General features: G+C 35.8%; 3 protein-coding genes and 1 non-coding gene across 5 annotated transcripts; 2 read left to right on the forward strand and 2 right to left on the reverse strand.

Moving 5' to 3' along the window:
• Positions 1–671: 671 nt before the first annotated feature.
• Positions 672–2,599, reverse strand: LOC113271824 (uncharacterized isomerase BH0283-like). The gene is made up of 6 exons (XM_026521748.1): positions 2,501–2,599; positions 2,170–2,391; positions 1,698–2,057; positions 1,396–1,563; positions 1,197–1,280; positions 672–1,086 (listed from the first exon to the last, which is right to left on the reverse strand). Exons 1-6 carry the CDS (start codon positions 2,597–2,599, stop codon positions 1,042–1,044), a joined length of 978 nt encoding a protein of 325 aa, XP_026377533.1. The 3' UTR covers positions 672–1,041.
• Positions 2,600–3,651: 1,052 nt separating this feature from the next.
• Positions 3,652–5,603, forward strand: LOC113274601 (tubulin beta-9 chain-like). Its single transcript, XM_026523988.1, has 3 exons — positions 3,652–4,188; positions 4,280–4,549; positions 4,750–5,603. Exons 1-3 carry the CDS (start codon positions 3,795–3,797, stop codon positions 5,418–5,420), a joined length of 1,335 nt encoding a protein of 444 aa, XP_026379773.1. The 5' UTR covers positions 3,652–3,794; the 3' UTR covers positions 5,421–5,603.
• A 109-nt stretch (positions 5,604–5,712) lies between these two features.
• TRNAC-GCA lies at positions 5,713–5,784 on the forward strand. Its single transcript has one exon. It is a non-coding gene; the product is annotated as a tRNA-Cys (tRNA).
• Positions 5,785–5,979: 195 nt separating this feature from the next.
• On the reverse strand, positions 5,980–11,297 carry LOC113274599 (serine/threonine-protein kinase BSK7-like). 2 transcript variants are annotated; one of them, XM_026523987.1, is made up of 11 exons: positions 10,833–11,297; positions 10,488–10,660; positions 10,190–10,404; positions 9,732–9,867; positions 9,272–9,405; positions 9,071–9,176; positions 7,693–7,778; positions 7,377–7,565; positions 7,058–7,210; positions 6,829–6,909; positions 5,980–6,705 (listed from the first exon to the last, which is right to left on the reverse strand). In XM_026523987.1, exons 2-11 carry the CDS (start codon positions 10,570–10,572, stop codon positions 6,454–6,456), a joined length of 1,437 nt encoding a protein of 478 aa, XP_026379772.1. In that variant the 5' UTR covers positions 10,573–10,660; positions 10,833–11,297; the 3' UTR covers positions 5,980–6,453. The 2 variants fall into 2 exon arrangements, with proteins under 2 accessions (XP_026379772.1, XP_026379771.1); XM_026523986.1 differs by having other exon boundaries at positions 6,829–6,942; positions 10,833–11,296.
• Between the last annotated feature and the right edge of the window lie 6,989 nt (positions 11,298–18,286).

Genomic DNA, 18,286 nt, shown 5'->3' on the forward strand with positions numbered 1-18,286 from the left:
TCAACGATTCGGTTGAAGCAGACAATGAAGATTACCAACAAGTGAACCTAACGGTATATAGCTAATGGCTCATTCGAAGGACAACGGAGAGTCTTCCCAGATACAAAGATTTCTTAATATATAAAATAGAAAAAAAAAAGTGATTAACATGATTAATTTAGATTGGGTTTCTTAAATGCAGTAGTATACTACCTTGCATGACAATAAAAGTTTTTCTTCTCACTTTAACCTTCCATTTTCTACTTCATCTAAATGGAACCTCTTGGAGAAGCCTCCATATGTACCTCAAGAGAGATGAAATCGAAACCTCATCCTTTCGAGCTTTTTTTTTATTATGTAAATTTCCCTTTCACTTATTTTGCTTAATTTAATTGCCCCTCACGATTCCACTCTTATAGCTCTGGTGATAGAAGTTTGTATATATGTTTGTAAGATCAGTAAATAAAGAAAAACAAGAGTGTATATATCAGGTTTAATAATATCTAGCATCAGATTTAATTATATTGTAGTAACTGATTCTAGGTCCTTTAGAGTTTGACAGTAATGAAAACAGAAAATTATAGAAACACAAGTAAGAGTCTTACCATAACTATAAGTCAGTTACGCAAAATAAAGAAAAGATCAATTACAAATAACTTTGTGGTTCTGTTGCTCTGATACCTTGGTTTTTTTAGCCGACATAGGTAAAAATATATTAAAAGAGCTTATCAGAGATCCAGAAATAAACGAAAGAGAAGCTCAAGGAGCAAATAAATAAACTGACCCCAGAAGATCAAGAATCAAAAAGAAGCTCAAAAACTTACAAGCTCATAGATAACAACATAACCAATCCTATGTTGCGGTAAAACCATATTATACTATCTGGACGAGAAATCAAGATCAAAAGACAAACTTAGACTCATAACACTTTATATCGTGCAAGCGTGACATATTGTAACATCTCGATTATAAGTGATCATGAATGCTCAACACTGTTTATTGAGAAAATAGAGAACCTTGCATGACAGTAAAAGCTTTTCCTCTAATCTTCACCCTTTCATTTTATTCATCCAAATGGAGATCAAACACACCTCCTCTTGGAGAAGCCTGCTCGCAGCCATGAGTATTTATAGAACAAGAATAAATATAAATGCGATTAATCGTCATGAATAAATGAATTATACTCCATACACGAGAGAGAGAAAGAAAGAGAGTACCATGTAAGAACGTAGATCAGTTTTTCCCAGCTTTTTACCCCAGTAAGGTGTCAAGGCACAATGACAGCTCCCACATGCTTGATCCTGATCAAAGTAAAAAGTCGGTAAATATATACTATCATGTAAGCGATAGTAAATAAGCTAATATTCAGTCCTCAGCGGGAACTCATTCCCAGAAGATTTATAATTATGTTGTTACCTCAAGGACACCTATTGTTGGAGCAAATACACGAGAGACGAAATCGAAACCTGATCCTTCAGGAGCTTTCCCTGTTATGCAAATTGCCCTTTCACGGCCCTTCCGCTCTTGTAGCTCATTAAAATTTGGTTTCAAGTCTATAACACTCTGTCCCGATGATACCTCAATCTAAAAACAAAGTACAAATCAAAAGATAGTTAATATGATATGGCGCAAATGTGCTTGAACGTCCAATAGAACAAGAATTGACTTTTTCGAGCCATCATCGTTACTCGAGCAAAAAGAAAGAAATTGGTACTCACAAGTACATCACCAAGAGGAACTGTTTTCTTTACATTGAGAACAGAAACCCCACTAAGAGTAAGTGGTATGTTAGGTATATCCTCGGGATCGCATTCGTGTAGCGCATTTATAGGGAAGTCCATTTCAATGGAGAAGTCTTCTTGGTCACTATGAGCATCAAGTGGATACTCTACCCCATTATAGCCATTATTCAAAACCTTTGATATACCCAATGTGTCCTCGTTTCTGCAGGAAGGAATCTTCTTTACAGTCAGGTTTATTCCGGATGGTGTTACAAATTCGATTTTCTCTGATTTCACCAAACCACATGTAAACAGATATTCTGCAGCAGCCAAGGTTCCATGACCACAAAGGTTAACCTGCAGATGTAGGTCAACGGACAACTCATGAAATGTGAAGTTTAACAGAAGTAGTAAAGCCAACTCCTTCAATTTTTCTGTTCCATAGATGATAAGTGTTAAATATAATTACCTCTACAATACTAGTGAACCACCTAATGTTGAAACAATGGTCGGATTCACTATCGTTATAAGCATCATTGTCGTGACGAATTGGAGTCAAGAAGCATGTTATTGGGGCATTGAATTCTGCAGCAACTCTTATGAACCACCCGTCGTCTCTTTTATCTTCATCTTCTAACATACACACGGCTGCTGGGTTGCCTTTAAATGGTTTCTCAGTGAATGCATCCACCTGAAAATTCTCAACAAAATCTACGTACTTATCAAATATGAGTGAGATAGGACTAGCAATATGTAATTGCATGTGTTAAGATAAGCTAGATACAGTTAAGTATAATTACCAGAGCATATTTGATAGGGTTCTTTGCCATGATTTTCATTTGTGGATCAACTGAATGAGAACTAGGACGTTGGGTCGAGGCTCTATCTGCAGTTGACATCGAAGATGGATGTGCTGAGGCACATCTTATAGTTGTAACAGTTGATGAAGGACGGAAATTTATGCAAGGGGAGATACTTTTTGGAATACAATGGGTTATTGCATTTTACATGCCTATGAAAAACTGTTCCGTTGTTGCTCATCATTCTGTTGAAGCAAAATTACTCAATAAGAAAGATTATGAGTACTGCTTGATATAAAAAAAAAAAAAAATTTAACAAAGCTGTTTGAGTTAGAAATGATTATGTTGTACTAAATACTGACCATTCCTCAGTTGTTCCAAATTTAGAATGCTTTAGGAGATACGCACGAAAGAGCATCCAATCTTCTTTATGGATTCACATTTTTTGTCATATGTGGGTACGTGGGGCGCCGTAGGGCAAATATAATGATTATCACTTATTTAATTTTACTTAATATTTTGATGGAAGAAAGAAATTTCTTAAGAAATGGTGAAGAGATACGCAAGAGAGAATAAAGTGAAAACTCAATCTGTCTATACTTGATTGTATATCATCCTTGATTTGAGCATCTCATCATCACGCACGTCTCTATCAATCATTACGCACTTGTCATCTCTGTGTGCCTTCTCGGCACTATGAATCAGTTGTGCAGCCATGTAGCCGGCCGGAGTGTCATGTTGCCCAGTAGTAAGCCTTGTGTCATTTTCTAAACTTGTGTGCTTGATTTATCTCATCTCATTATTTAAGTTCTAACCAGCAAAAAAAAAATACTTACCAGCAAAAAAACACTATTTATAGTAAATAATTTGGCAACTCAGCCTTAAAATTTTCTAACCACTACTTTGGCCATCCCTAAGATGAAAAAAAATGGCCATATGAGTCGAAACAAAAAAACAGAAACATGCCCTCCATAGCATATCATTGCCTATCTGTATAAACACGTCTAAAGAGAAGACTTACCAATTTTCCAAGGGACAAGATAAAACTTAAAACAAATTTCAAACATTAATAGATTCTTGGCCGGAAATTTTGGAAATGAATGTTGGCATCACGTAGTATACTTCATTTTTAATGGTTTGTGTTCTCCATGTTCTCCCTCTCTCTCCATCCTTAAATCTCTTTATTATCCCACCATTTGCTACAGAACCTCTTGATCACATTCATCTTCAATCCATTCTAAACTTCAATCATATCAAAATTTTCACACATTTGAACCACAAAAATTAAAAGAAGATGAGAGAAATATTGCATATGCAAGCTGGTCAATGTGGGAATCAAATTGGTGCAAAATTTTGGGAGGTTGTTTGTGCTGAACATGGGATTGATGATTCTGGTAAATACGTCGGTACTACCGATGTTCAACTCGAGAGGTTGAACGTTTATTATAATGAATCCACTGGAGGTCGATATGTTCCTCGAGCTGTCATGATGGATCTTGAACCAGGTACTATGGATAGCTTGAGGTCTGGTCCTCACGGTAAGATATTCCGACCGGACAATTTTGTTTTCGGACAAAATGGAGCAGGAAACAATTGGGCCAAAGGACATTATACTGAAGGAGCAGAATTGATTGATGCTGTTCTTGATGTTGTTCGAAAGGAAGTTGAAAATTGCGATTGCTTGCAAGGTAAATTGCGCCAAAACTCTAGAACCCCGCAACCCTAATATATGCAGCTAAACATTTTTGGCAAGTTCTGATTAATATTTTGATGAAACAGGGTTCCAAATTTGTCATTCGCTTGGTGGTGGTACCGGTTCCGGTATGGGTACGCTACTTTTATCCAAGGTTCGAGAGGAGTACCCAGATCGAATGATGATGACATTCTCTGTATTTCCTTCACCAAAGGTGTCGGATACGGTTGTGGAACCTTACAACGCCACGTTGTCCGTACATCAATTGGTTGAGAATGCGGATGAGTGCATGGTTCTTGACAATGAAGCTCTCTATGATATATGTCTCAGAACTCTCAAGCTCACAAACCCTAGCTGTAAGTTTCCCCCTGTTGGTTCCATTTTTCATAAATTTAAACAAGTTCATTCACATATGCACAATTCTACATCATAGTCATGCAAGTTTACGGATCATCGGTTGGGTTTACAAGAATCATTATATTGTCTATATGGTTGAATAATGTTGCGTCAAGGAATTTTTTATGCACCTGACTATTCTATGGTTCTCACTTTTCAGTTGGTGATCTAAATCATCTGATATCAACGACAATGAGTGGTGTAACTTGTTGTCTAAGATTCCCTGGCCAGCTCAACTCCGACCTCAGAAAGCTTGCTGTGAATTTAATCCCATTCCCGCGTCTACATTTCTTCATGGTAGGATTTGCACCATTGACGTCACAAAAATCTCAACAATACCAATCTCTATCAATCCCCGAACTAACCATCCAAATGTGGGACGCGAAAAACATGATGTGCGCTGCTGATCCAAGACACGGACGCTACCTGACTGCATCCGCCATGTTCCGTGGCAAAATGAGTACAAAAGAAGTTGACGAACAAATGATGAATGTTCAAAACAAGAACTCATCTTATTTTGTTGAATGGATTCCAAACAATGTGAAATCAAGTGTTTGTGATATTCCTCCCACCGGGCTATTGATGTCGTCGACATTTATTGGGAATTCGACATCGATACAGGAAATGTTCCGAAGGGTGTCAGAACAGTTTACTGTCATGTTTAGAAGGAAAGCTTTCTTGCATTGGTATACTGGTGAAGGTATGGATGAAATGGAATTCACTGAAGCTGAGAGTAATATGAATGATTTGATTGCTGAGTATCAACAATATCAAGATGCTACTGTTGGTGAAGAGGAGTATTATGAGGAGGATGATGAACAAGAGCTTTAATTTGTATTTCATGCACCTTATGTTCTTGTTGTTTTTTGTGGCTGAGTTGGTTCAAAATTTGTGGTACTAACTGATGATTTTATTTGGGGTTTGATTGTTTAAAGCATTAATGCAATGTTGTGTGATCTATTGTAATGGATTATAAATTAAATCAAGCACTTTTCCTGTTCTTTTCAAATTTCATTCACTCTATATGTTCAAATTTTCTACAAATGCTTCAACACAAAAAAAAAAAAAAAAATTCATCACAAAATTAACTAATAAGGTAAAGTAACATGTCAATCAACACCAAGGGTGTATAGCTCAGTGGTAGAGCAATTGACTGCAGATCAATAGGTCACCGGTTCGAACCCGGTTGCGCCCTTTTTCTTTTTTGTTTTTTTGCAGAGAAAGAAAAGAACTGAAAGGCAAAAGGAAAGTAACAGAAGCAAAGGTATACTCCCTATGTTTCTGCAAATTGACAGTACCACTTTTACAGATACGGTATACGATTAGTTTGCGGACAAGTTGTGAAGTCAGGTAGTTGGTATCATCACCCAATCACTTTACCACATTAACATAGGCATCCGCAAATAACTTCAATGGAACAAAAACCATATCTAGTATCTTACATTTCAACATAACAAACCCAGCAGTTGCTGTACACAAAATACAATCTTGGGAACAATTCCATCATTCTGATTCATCTAGTGAAAATATCAGTTTTTGTCCCCATAAGCAATGAACTATATAATAAGATGAGAACTAACAGTAAACAAACTGTACCAAGACCAACCAACAAACCACACTCCCCAAAATATTCTATCCTGCTTAAAATGGTGAAAGAGCTACAAAGACTCAGAAAACTCATGCAATGTAAATTCAAAGTTCTGCCATCTCAAGCAGAACAGTATATCGACTTGAATTAGCCTTTTCTTTTTTACGATTTTGTTCCACTTGGAAGTAAGAATATGTTCATCTGCAGTAAGAGAGTGCAATTAGGTAAAGATGCACGATAGAGATTTTACAGACGCCGCGCTTCACTTGTTATCTATTACTTGGAAGAAGCTGCGATTTTTTTTGCTTCAAGAGCAGAACCTTCTTTGAGCGCAACTTGGGCTTCATTTTCCATTCCCAGAGCAAAAAAGGCAGCTGCTTGTAAATAGGACGCCGTTGGCCAAACAGGGGAAATAACTTGGGCTTGAGCTGCGTCACTAAGAGCTTCTTGTGGCATGTCGCTTAAGAGATAACATACAGAACGTCGTGCACAAACTGTAGGAGAAACCATGGTTGCCGCTTCAAGGAACTGCACAAGGCAATTGCAATACAGTTAGTTCGGAGAATTATTTTGAGGTTCAGATCTAAACTCGCGACACCTGGATTCCTCTATGACACGCGATAAAACAAATATCAGATGAGTATTACTAACCTGAGTATAGCACTCAATTGCAGCTTTGAATTCTTTGTGTCGGTAAGCAACATCGCCTTTCTTCTTTGAGTTTAAGGTGTCCTGCATTTGGTTGGTCCACATTTGAAAAGAGAGCTGCATTACATGGCGGAAATGGAAGTAAGAAAATAACAGAAAGAACAATCTATTTCTAAGTAACCAGACAAGAAATCTAGTAACATTTTCAAGAGTTTAAGCATGCACCACCAACCTCATTTGCTATTCCTTCATCGTCCTTGTACCCAGTATTTTCCAAGATCTCATGAACTGCAGTCAAATCCATTCTTGAGCAAGCTTCAGCTAAAGGCGATAGAGGCGTGAATGTAGCACCATATGGTATACCCATCAACACATGAGAAGGAACCTGCAGGACAGTTCATTAGACAGATACACCTTCAAATTTAACAATCAACAGACCAGTAACAGTGCTGTCTTGCTTGCACCAGTGAATGAAAATCAGTTTAGCATAACGGTGGTTCTAGATTACATATCAAACTGATTTGCAAGTTAACAAAAGAGAGACAGCATACCTCCGTTTCCTTCTGAAGAGGAGTCAGAGCTGTCACCAATGACTTGGGATTTGGTCGCTCTCGAGGTTCATACTGTAAACACCGAGAAGCTAAACGCACCAGCTCTGTACCATCATTATCTGAAAACTGTCCCTCTAAGCAGGAATCAGTAAGCATCTGGAGATTTCTGTCCCGAATAAGGTCAAGGGCCTGGAGAGAAATTGTGCAACCAAGAATTAGGTGCAGAGAGATATTATTCTTACAAAAAAACTGAAGATGTGAGTAACTTTTCTGGGTTTGGTAAGGTTTGCAGTATGAAAAGGAAAGAAAAACTTACATGGCTAGGAGGAATATGTTTTCCACTAAGGAGGTCAAGTAATAGAGTACCAAAGCTATATATTACACTCTCTGGTGTGACTCGTCCTGCACAACAGAGACAAGAAACTAGATTAGAAAATGGTCAATCATAGGTAATTAGCATTAAGTGGTACTAGTCTCACACCCACAGAGACAACACTGCAGTGAGTAGCTGCTAAGTTCATGGGAATCCAACTCAAGACCAAATGCATCAAGTGAAGTGACTCGAGATCAATATAAACTGGACATTCTCTCTCCAATGTACATTAGACTATGGGACACTCTTCTCTGCTGAATACTTGATAAGTTAACAACAGTATATACCTTGAGGACAATGACAACAAGTACAACTCTGCTGACCAAGAGTTGGGAACTGGAAAAACATGTCCTAGAAGGTGTCACAGAAATCCAAAATGCTAATTCAGTAAAAAATAGGGACTGACGACAAGGCAAAACCATAAGAAACCATGAATTTTTGTTTTTCAAAAAAAAAAGGACTATGAACACCACATGATTAGTTGATTGATTGATATTTCATGTGGCCTAAAAAGATGTATAAATCTGTACTGAAGACTACTTCAGAAAACATGTGAATGACTAAGTAAAGGTGGACAGGCACTGTGTAGATGGGGCCTATAGAAAACCAAGTAGACAACTTGGTAGATAAGGCCATGGCGTACTTTCACGATGGAGTCGAGCAGTAAATAATGAAACATGGGTTGACTCGATAGGTTCCTAATCTCTGTATCCTTTGAAGCTCAATATCTTTTACTATCTCAGCTTGCCAAGTTTATACCAATCTCTGATCGTACCTCAATTCTCCTTCTGATCCTTCTTGGGGTCCTAGTACATTCAGATTTGAGATTATGTGGTCTGGGGAAAATGTATTTCTGATCTTGTATGTTTGTGAAACTCTTTCTGCTGTGCAGGATCACCTAGTTCTTTTGCGTGGTTGAAGTTGAAGGCTTTGAATCGCAGTCTAAGGGAATGGAGGAAGGCTACTTTTTTGGGAACACTACATTAAAGCTGAATCAACTCTTATATGAAATCCAAGCTATTGATTCAGAAATGGGAACAGATAGTGTACTATTTACTCATCTGCAAACTCAAAAACCCGACTAGCGATCAGATTCTCAACACATTTCAACCATGGAAGAAATTCCTTGGAGAATAAAAGCAAACTCAAGATGGTTGTTGGAAGGTAACGAAAATACTCTTTTTTATATTCAATCTGCTACTGCTAGAAGAATGTATATCAGGATACTACTGAAACCCTTCCTTAATCGAGAGTATCCTTAATCAAGCGTAACAGGACAGAATGATAAAAGATATAAATAAATCCTTGTTGTGGCACCTACCAGTTCTCAAGTACTCAGGAGGAGTAAAAGCCAGATTTGTACTGTAGCTTTTCCCGTCTCTACTGTTTTTCATCATTCCAAAGCATGAAAGTCTAGGGTTACCCTCCTGCAAAATGCTAATCCTAGGTGAGCAGACAAAACAAATACGAAATCCATAAGTAGGAAGGAGTAGTTAAATGAACAGATGGTAGCAATACTCACGTCATCAAATACAATTCTGTAAGCATTAAGATCATGGTAAAGCGCGCGTCCTTTACTAGTACAATATTCTAAAGCTTGTGCAAGATGTAAAACAACCCTTAATCGCATTGCCCACTTCATAGGTAGTGATTCCCCTACACCCACAAAAGGTATTAGAAAAGAGGTTGTCATACACATATCATATCCATCTAAAAAGTACCAAATAGTCACACAAGGGTGAGTCAATTCACCAGCACTTTCATATTGAGATGGGTAGAAACCAATATCATTCCCATAAAGATTCAAAGGAGCTAAATGCAACATTAATTAAAGCAAAAGCAGGAGAAAATGCCACATTTCCAGATTGAACATTAAGCTGGTAAACCCTATTCTAGACTCACAGTTCATAACTAGACCTTCAGCTGTAAAGTCATGTGGGGAGTGTGTCTTTTAACACTTTCTATATCTAGAAGCGACTTACAATGAAACAGGTGCTTCGCAAGCGTATCGTTGGGCATAAATTCTGCCACAAGCAACCTCTCGTCACCTTCACAACAACAACCAAGTAAGTTTGCCAATCTATGGTTACGGAGCTGACCGACAGCTTTTGCCTCTTCCTGAAAAAATAAGCAAAATCTTCAGGCACACGGTATATCATAGAACATTAGAACTTTCGTACAGATGGTAAATGATTGGAAAACCCTTGCTAAAGCAGACACTTCCACATATCCTAATGACCACGATAATATAGCCAGGGTACAGGGGAAGCATGAGCCCAAAATAATTAGAATCACATGCATCCTTACGCATCAAAACGCCTCTAAATAAATTACACAACTATGAAAATGAACCCCGTGAATGATCTTGATAGTATCCCATTTATAAAGTAAAGAGATGGAAAAGAACTTCGATCCATGTAAAGAGACGGAAATAGATTACCATGAATTGTCTTGAATCAGGCCAAGCCATTCTATTAAATCTCTTAACAGCAACCCTCCTATGATTCTCAAGTTTCCCTTTATAAACAACATTTGGAGCTTTCTCTCCATGTTCAGATACAATATTATCTACAGAAAAACCAGATGTAGCAAGTCTAAGTTGCTCAAATGAATACTCTTGAAATTTCGGCAAATCATCCGCCTCCCCCTTCTCATCTGCAACAACAACAACATCAATCAAACACCAAATTCTCATTTTCATTCCAAAAACACCAATCAAAACCATCAAATTCACTCACCATTATCTGGCGCCTCAAGAACTGAACCATTATACTGTAAATTACAACAACACGCTCCTACGAATTTGGAGTATTTACACCCCATCTCACACAATTTCCACTACTATGTTCAATCAAATTGCACTATATACAACTACAAAGATCCTCCTCAGCAGACCAAATTCTTCACACACCTAGAACAAATCCAAAAAAACAAACATTCCGTTTCATAAATAAAACAATAAATTCCCAAATTTCACTCAAGATCTAGTCAGTAGTCTTAATTGAAGTCAATATAAACACAAACTTGGAATGAAATTTCACATTTCTTTAGTCAAATTCAAAGAAAGAAAGAAATTCAAATACCTAAATCTTCTTCTTGTCTAGTCAACTCAGTAAGTATCGCCGAAATTCCATAGTAAACTGTTCAGCTTCTGCTCATCAACTCGGTAGAAAATGAAAAATTTATACTCCCAGACGCTTAGAACTAAGAGGAAATCCGTACTCCGTGTTGAATTCAGTTCTCGATAAAAACGCCGGAGGAGAACGAATCTCGATCAAATCGAGATTATTATTAAACTTCTTCTGCACAGATGAGAATTTCTCAGAACATTTAAATGAAACAACACAGGAAAATTAAAATTTTTCTAAAATATAAAAATATCAGATCTCTCTGTTATTATTAAAATATGATTTTTTTTAAATTTTTGGGTTTTTGATGGGTTTATTATTATTGTTTTGCATTTTTCCACCGACATGTTTATGCAATTTACGGGGGTTTTTATTTATTTTTTTGAGGTTTTTTCCACCGCCATTGATTTTTTTGAGGCGTTTTTTCTTCGTTTTTGTTTTTGTTTTATAGTGGGGCATGGTTTGTGAAGAAGAGAGGGCTTCATAATTTTAATGCCCCCACATATCACACTTGTTGTGGAGTAATTATTTCTGGTTTTTTCTTTTTATCAACTTAGTCTTATCTTCATTATTATTAATTACTTCTATAATTAGTGAGTTTAGTTTAAATTTTTTTTTTGAGCTGGGTGTTTAAAATGGAAAGCGTGAACTTTAATGATAGGAAAATCCGAGGGTTAAAAAAGAAAACTAATAGAGATTAAAAAATTGATGGTCTCAGATTGTCTCGGGGTATTTTGTAAGCAACTAATTATCTTTGACGAGAAAAAAAAAACACATCCAACTAAAAATAAAAAACAGTTTCGATATGACAAATAAATTTTATCGATGATCATGTCGATGTTATAATTTGTAACAAAATACATAAAATTTTATTAGGATGCATGCCATTTCTGTTGCATGTCGCTCATGTACACAACATGCGGCATGCTCATATACAGTCTTGCTTAACAAAATTCAGAAATTGTGTGACTGAATATTAAAGCGCATTTGATTTCAAAAAAAAGAGTAACTACTTTCTAAAGAAATTTTAAAGTAAAATAAAAAATCGAAAAGAATTACACGAAGCTTTTGGCCGGTAACCTAGCAACAAGCTGGACTCCAACACCTTTTTAAATAGCAATACCTAGTCTACGAAAAATAAAACTACCAAAACCCCTACTTTCTAAAGTAAAAAGAAAAAAAGAAAAAAAAAACTTTTTTTTTTTGCTAGAAAAGAAATTTCATTGAAGAAACTCAAAGTACAGATGACTGAGAGAAAGTGAGGTTGATTGTTTAACCATTCACCCATCACTCTATTCCTCTTACAATACTTGGTTGCTGTGTCAGCAGACCCATTAAAATTTCTTGCGATATTTTGGGATTTAACAAATTGAAAAGTAGTTAACAAAGAAACGCGGTCATCTATAATTGAGATGTTGTACCAACTAGTTTGGTAACCTTTACATAAATGGGAAATGCAATTACTTGCATCATTTAGTATGCGGATCTTCTCTAGGTTTCTATTCTTGGCCCATTTGAGTGCCTCCCAAACTGCAAGGCTCTTTGCTTCCTCTGCGTCTCAGTTACTGTTGGTTGACCTTTGCACCCACTGTATTGACCTGCCAAGTTATATGTCACAATTCCAAGGCCATCACTGTTGGTATTCATGTCATAAGCAGCATCATAGAAGATTAAGACACAGTCAGAGGGAAATGAATCTATGACTGGTTGTCTCATGGCATTAGAGGTAACATTGTTTATGGAAATACTATTAGAAGGTGCGGAAACATCTAACTGCATCTCATTGAATAGCTTAATTGACTACATAGCTGTTGTTTCCATGTTCAATCTCATATTTTGAAACACACACATGCATATGTCTCTCCAAATACTCCAGGATGTAGTACTTATTGCACATTTCGGTTCAGTAGAGAGATTACCAGCAAGAATACCTTTCAGCCAATCCTTAATGGAGATAGACAATTTGCCAAACTGCAAGACATGATTTCCCCATGGTACCAAATTCCACACAGAAGTAGAGAAACTGCAGTGTAAAACAATATGCTCAGCAGATTCAAATTCATGGTTATTATCACACATGCTGCAAGTGAGATTATGATTAGGATTATGTCTACATATTCAAACCTTAGAAGGTAATATATTTCCAAGCTCTAAATGGATTTATTAGTGGTATCAGCGACAGGAGTATGATTGTTGGTACTAGATGTTCTAGATATGACTCTTTAACATGATTTAACTGAAAAGGAACCAGTCTTAGTGTGAGGACAAATCAACCTATCTGAACCAGAGATTAGAATTCTAGTGTTTAGGATCTTAATAGAATTTTCTGGGGTGAAGAAAGACTCAATCATTTCTTATTTCCAAGAACTGGTAAAGGAGTTTATGAAATCACTAACCGTATAATCAGGTTTAGGATTAGTAACACATATAGGTTCAGACTGTTGATAAATCCAGTTGTCTATAAAAGCAAGAATGTTGGAATCATCTCTAACTTCCCAAACAAAATGTTTTCTAATTATTTCCCGGACAGAGCATATACTAGTCCAAACCCAAGAGCAAATCTTGGATTTAATATAATGCAGTGGGTGACAATTCCTAAAGTACTTGCATTTCAGTATGCGAACCCATAAAGCATCAGGAGAATGAATCATCGCCGGGAAGTCTTAGCAAGTAAATATGCATTGAAATATTTTAGGTTTTTAAAACCTAGACCTCCTTAAGACTTATGGGTGCAGATTTTGTTCCAATTTTTTGGATAAATACCACATGCGTTACTCTTCCCCTACCAAAAGTCTCGTTGTTTCTAATCCATTTTATGAATGAGAAAATTTGGTAGGAGGAAAGTATTCATTTGGTAAATTGGGGACGATCTCAAACCATTTTGGACCATAACTGATCTACCAGCCTGCGTTAAGTGCTCGCCCTTCCAATTGGGTACCTTCCGAAGTTATCAACAAGATGAGAGAAAACTTGATTTTTAGATCTACCAATGAATAAAGGAATACCTAAATATTTATCATCTAGGGTTATCTTTTTAACATCAAGAGGTCATATCAAAGAAACACAAACATCATGATGAATATTCATACTAAAAAATAACCTGATTTTTGAAAATTAATAACTTGTCCTGTAATGTTGCCAAAATCTTTAATGAGAGACATCAGATTATTGGCATCTTGATGGCTTGTCTTGGTGAAAACTAGGCAATCGTCAGCAAATAAAAGATGCCATGTTGAAAGGGCATCTTTTGTTACTTTAAATCCATGGAACAGTTGACTACTTTCAGCTTGGATAAGATATCTAAAAAGCAATTCCATGCAAATAATGAAAAGATAAGAGGAGAGTGGATCCCCTACTAATGCATTAGAAAATCGGATCACACCAATGGATAGAGAAACCAAACTTTTTCAATACATTAATAAGAAAAGACCATTCTATTCTATCGAAGGCCTTAGACATATCTAGTTTAAGACCCATGATATCACACTTATTCTAAAAAAAAAAAAAAAAAGTTTGTTCAGGATTTCTGAAAACAAACTCTCTAAGCAGGAGCGCTTATTTTTTTGGCTGCCAAACGGGCTAAAATTTCATTTTTACTTAAAAATAGGCGAGATTTGAAAAATAAAAATATCATTTTTCATGAAACAGAGGAAGTAACATTCTCTAGTGTTGTATGTATTTTAGAAGCCTAACCGATGAATGAGCTTCTTCTTTGACAATTCTGTTCACAAACTCCCTCTCACATAGAGAAGCTTGACTGGAACCCGTAAACAAATACTCCTACTTAGTCGTAGAATCTTGAGGATTGTGAAGTGTCACTTCATTTTCAGGGTCCTTGCAGCAGAATTCCTTAAATACGTTCACGCGTTAGTCACATGGAATTATACTGAAGCCACACCTCCTTTCAACCCACCTAATTCCACTTTGTCACAAATGCGATCCTGCCACTACCACCACCACCTCATCGCGTCAACACCACTGTCAGATCAATACAATACGACCAGCATCATGTCACAACTGCTTCAAAGGTCCAAAACCACTGCCATTTCCACATGAGAAATGATATTCTTTTGCCTTGTTTTCTACCATCCAACAAAAGGAACGAGAAAAACAAGTCATTTTTGTTACAAAGTATTGAAATCACCCACCCCTTGAAGAATCTATATAGACCGACGACCCTGTCAATATTTATATCAACAAATAGAAATCCATAAAAAAAATAAATATATATATATATATCTTGAATACACTGAATTCACCCAAGATCACTGCTCCTATGACTGGTTTGCAGGTCCATAATAAATGCATGAATATCTCAAGAAAACCCGTCTCTCTTAAGTTTAATGCATTCTGCGGTCGGTCAAGATGGATATCAACAAGAATTTATTGTCAGGGATTTAGAAGTACATTGCACCAGGCGTCGACCATTTATTATCATCGATTTTTTACGGCTTTGATATTTGTTTTCATTTAGTTTTGTTTTTTTCTTTCATTTTTTTTTTTCTTTTTTGGCTTTTTTTATATGGACTTGGTGTTGAAAAAGAATTTCAGAGAAACATAGTATTGTTTCATACAGCTAAAATATTTTTTTAAATCGTGACAGTTGGTGGACGCTGATCTGGTTTAAATCGACCGTTTAATATTCTGTCTGAAACGTTGTCTTATATTATTGCTCACTCCCCATTTTATATTTTTATACTGTATAATTTATCAAGAGTCAAGAGTCAAGACACCATAGAACACCACTACAAGAATTTGCCACCCTAGCTAGTAGGCCATCAGATGACATTAAAATTATAATTCCTTATTTGGGTGGTCATTTGGTTTGATGTTAACTGCTAAGTCTGCATTAAGGTTGTTCATACCCAACGGGATGGCGTATACGCTATACAGTAATCATACATCACACGCGCGCATTGACTGATTTCTTTTCATACCCATTTTTGAATCATGTAAATACTTACACGGTTGCTATAGGGATTACTAAACTTTACGGAATTATTAATCTAATTGATTCAGTGGTAAAAATTATTTTATTTCATGCAATTTTGCTGACTTTTTGGATGATTTTTGTTTTTTTTGCATGATCTTAAATACTTTACAATGGTCTTGAGGAACAAGGTATGTTGTGATCTCTCTTATGGCATATAGTAGGCACTTCCTCATTTTCCCTCAATTGATTAGTAGCTAGTCTTTTAATAAGTGATGATCTTCATGTAGTAGTCACTTCCTCATTTTACCTCAATTGATAATAAATTTTATGTTTTCTTAACTAGGAAAGACAACAAATAGTTGTTCCCATTTGACTTTGGTAGCTCCCCATTGCGGTGGTGTTTCTTCTCAACATGTTGATATCTAACTTTGAATTAGAATACATAAGAAAGTAATTCAGTTCCTCCCGAGATTTCAACAATGTTGTGGGCTGAATTCCTTAACTTCCTGCCTTCTATAATGGTAAAGCTAAACATAGACACAGGGAAATAAATATAACCTCTAATATTATATGTAAACTATACAATAAAAAAGATGAAAATGAAAATTACTTGTTTTTCGATTGTGACGTTACAAGGCAGGTCTGAATTTATTTCGTTAATAGAATATTAAAATATCTTGGTGGTGTACTAATTTTGCTAAAAAATTTGAAACCTGGATATTCAATACATCAGATGATAGAAAAGATAGAACAACAATTAAATGTTAAATCTTTGTTGATTATATGGTCATTGGAGGATGACATTTTTCACATTATTCTAGAACAATATTTTATTTCATCAAGGATGTTGTAGTCTAGCTTTATGATAAAGTGATGCTTACAACTATTTTTCTTTTTCAATATAACATTTCTTCCTCAAAAAAAAAAAAAAACTCATAAGAGAATCTAATATATCAAGATCACATTTTTTTTAATTCCACTTCCATATCAGATTTTTTTCTCAACAAACAATAATGTAAAATTAAAAATTGCCTCATTTTACTGTTAGCACATCGCTCGGTCAAAATCGTAAGTTTTGGTATGTCAAGCTTGTTGTCATATTTTGATGATCAAATTAAACTACATCTTTATTTATAGTCTACTAGAGTCAGTCTCGGACTTGGAATAAAGCATGATATAGTTGAGTATCAGAATTCACAGATCGACCTTGAAGATTGAAAACTGAAAAACAACGGCGTCGACGAAAGCTTCATCAATAAAAGTATGTGAAGACTGACTATACTATTTACTCATACTATCTACCATTTTATCTACTAAGACATGTCGCATGACTTTAATATTATGATGAACATTGCAAAGAAGAATTCAAGCAGTAAGGGGTAGTCAAGTTAGTTCTTGTATTTACAAACTGTTTTGATCGGTTTGAAAACTTGAACTTATAAAAATAAAGGCTTGATGAATTAATTCTCAATTAACTCATGTGCACAATCTGGTTTTGTTAGTTCGCGAACTAGTGCATTTTGATATGTTCCTAGATAACTTTTCTTTTAATAGTACACGAACTGATTTATGCATTTCAAGAACTGGTTGATTTTGAAATTTCCTAGGTACTTTTTCTATTTGAGTACACAAACTGTACACAAACTGTTTTGGATAGTTCGCAAACTTATCTAATACAAAAGGGTTCTGAGTTACGGGACGACTATTAATTCACGAACTTTTTTTGGTCTTGTGGTCTATTATAACTTATATTTATCGATTTCGGAACAACTTAACCATTGTATTATAGAAAACACTTGGTGCACAACGTATAAAATACATAATGCACATTTTTTCTTTGTGATTCAAGATAAACTTCTCGCATGCTTACATGATCAATCCAAATTGAGAAGTTAAGCTTGCTTGGTGACAAAGTAATTCGTAAACATGGAAACTTGTTCATGAACCTAGCTTTGTTTCTAAGCTACCAAGCCATGTTCATCAATATGAATAGAGGACACATAGCATACTAGAATCTCAACCCTGACAATTTTGTGCTTTATTTGCGACTATAGTCGTCCTCTAAAACCTAGGTTTCCTCTGGTGAAACTGTGTTAAGTTATAACTTTGAAAAACTTCACTAAGGGATACGTGAAGCCCGGTCAAACTATCTGCCACCTGATAGATCTTTGTTATCCGGATCTTGTTCTTATTGATTGTTGTAGTTTCCGAATGACGTACTATATATCCGGAACAAGATATATAGAAATCACAAAGTACTCTTCGTCTCATGCTTTGTGATTCCACGAGATAGAAATCTAAATCACTTTTGGTTTGGTTTTTTTAGATTGTCTCGTGAGGTAGAATCAAATAACAATCTTTATAGCTTTTCAAGTGAGTAAGCTAACCTAGTTGTTCAGTTTAATTGATATCTTATTTTCCTAAAGATCTCTCATAATCATATAGATTTTTATCATGTTGATTGAATATATTTCCA

The sequence above is a fragment of the Papaver somniferum genome, chromosome 4 (genome assembly GCF_003573695.1).
Source record: "Papaver somniferum cultivar HN1 chromosome 4, ASM357369v1, whole genome shotgun sequence".
Taxonomy (NCBI): domain Eukaryota; kingdom Viridiplantae; phylum Streptophyta; class Magnoliopsida; order Ranunculales; family Papaveraceae; genus Papaver; species Papaver somniferum.

What these genes read in the sequence shown, in the direction of transcription:
- LOC113271824 (XM_026521748.1), bottom strand. Translation starts at nt 2,599, where the DNA reads ATGTCAACTGCAGATAGAGCCTCGACCCAACGTCCTAGTTCTCATTCA. An exon ending in ACCCTATCAAATATGCTCTG is followed by an intron (nt 2,392 to 2,500) that starts GTAATTATACTT and finishes GAGAATTTTCAG; the next exon opens with GTGGATGCATTCACTGAGAA. An exon ending in CAACAATAGGTGTCCTTGAG is followed by an intron (nt 1,281 to 1,395) that starts GTAACAACATAA and finishes TACTTTGATCAG; the next exon opens with GATCAAGCATGTGGGAGCTG.
- LOC113274601 (XM_026523988.1), top strand. Translation starts at nt 3,795, where the DNA reads ATGAGAGAAATATTGCATATGCAAGCTGGTCAATGTGGGAATCAAATT. An exon ending in AAATTGCGATTGCTTGCAAG is followed by an intron (nt 4,189 to 4,279) that starts GTAAATTGCGCC and finishes TTGATGAAACAG; the next exon opens with GGTTCCAAATTTGTCATTCG. An exon ending in CAAGCTCACAAACCCTAGCT is followed by an intron (nt 4,550 to 4,749) that starts GTAAGTTTCCCC and finishes CTCACTTTTCAG; the next exon opens with TTGGTGATCTAAATCATCTG.
- LOC113274599 (XM_026523986.1), bottom strand. Translation starts at nt 10,572, where the DNA reads ATGGGGTGTAAATACTCCAAATTCGTAGGAGCGTGTTGTTGTAATTTA. An exon ending in CTGATTCAAGACAATTCATG is followed by an intron (nt 9,868 to 10,189) that starts GTAATCTATTTC and finishes TTATTTTTTCAG; the next exon opens with GAAGAGGCAAAAGCTGTCGG. An exon ending in AACATATTCCTCCTAGCCAT is followed by an intron (nt 7,566 to 7,692) that starts GTAAGTTTTTCT and finishes ATTTCTCTCCAG; the next exon opens with GCCCTTGACCTTATTCGGGA.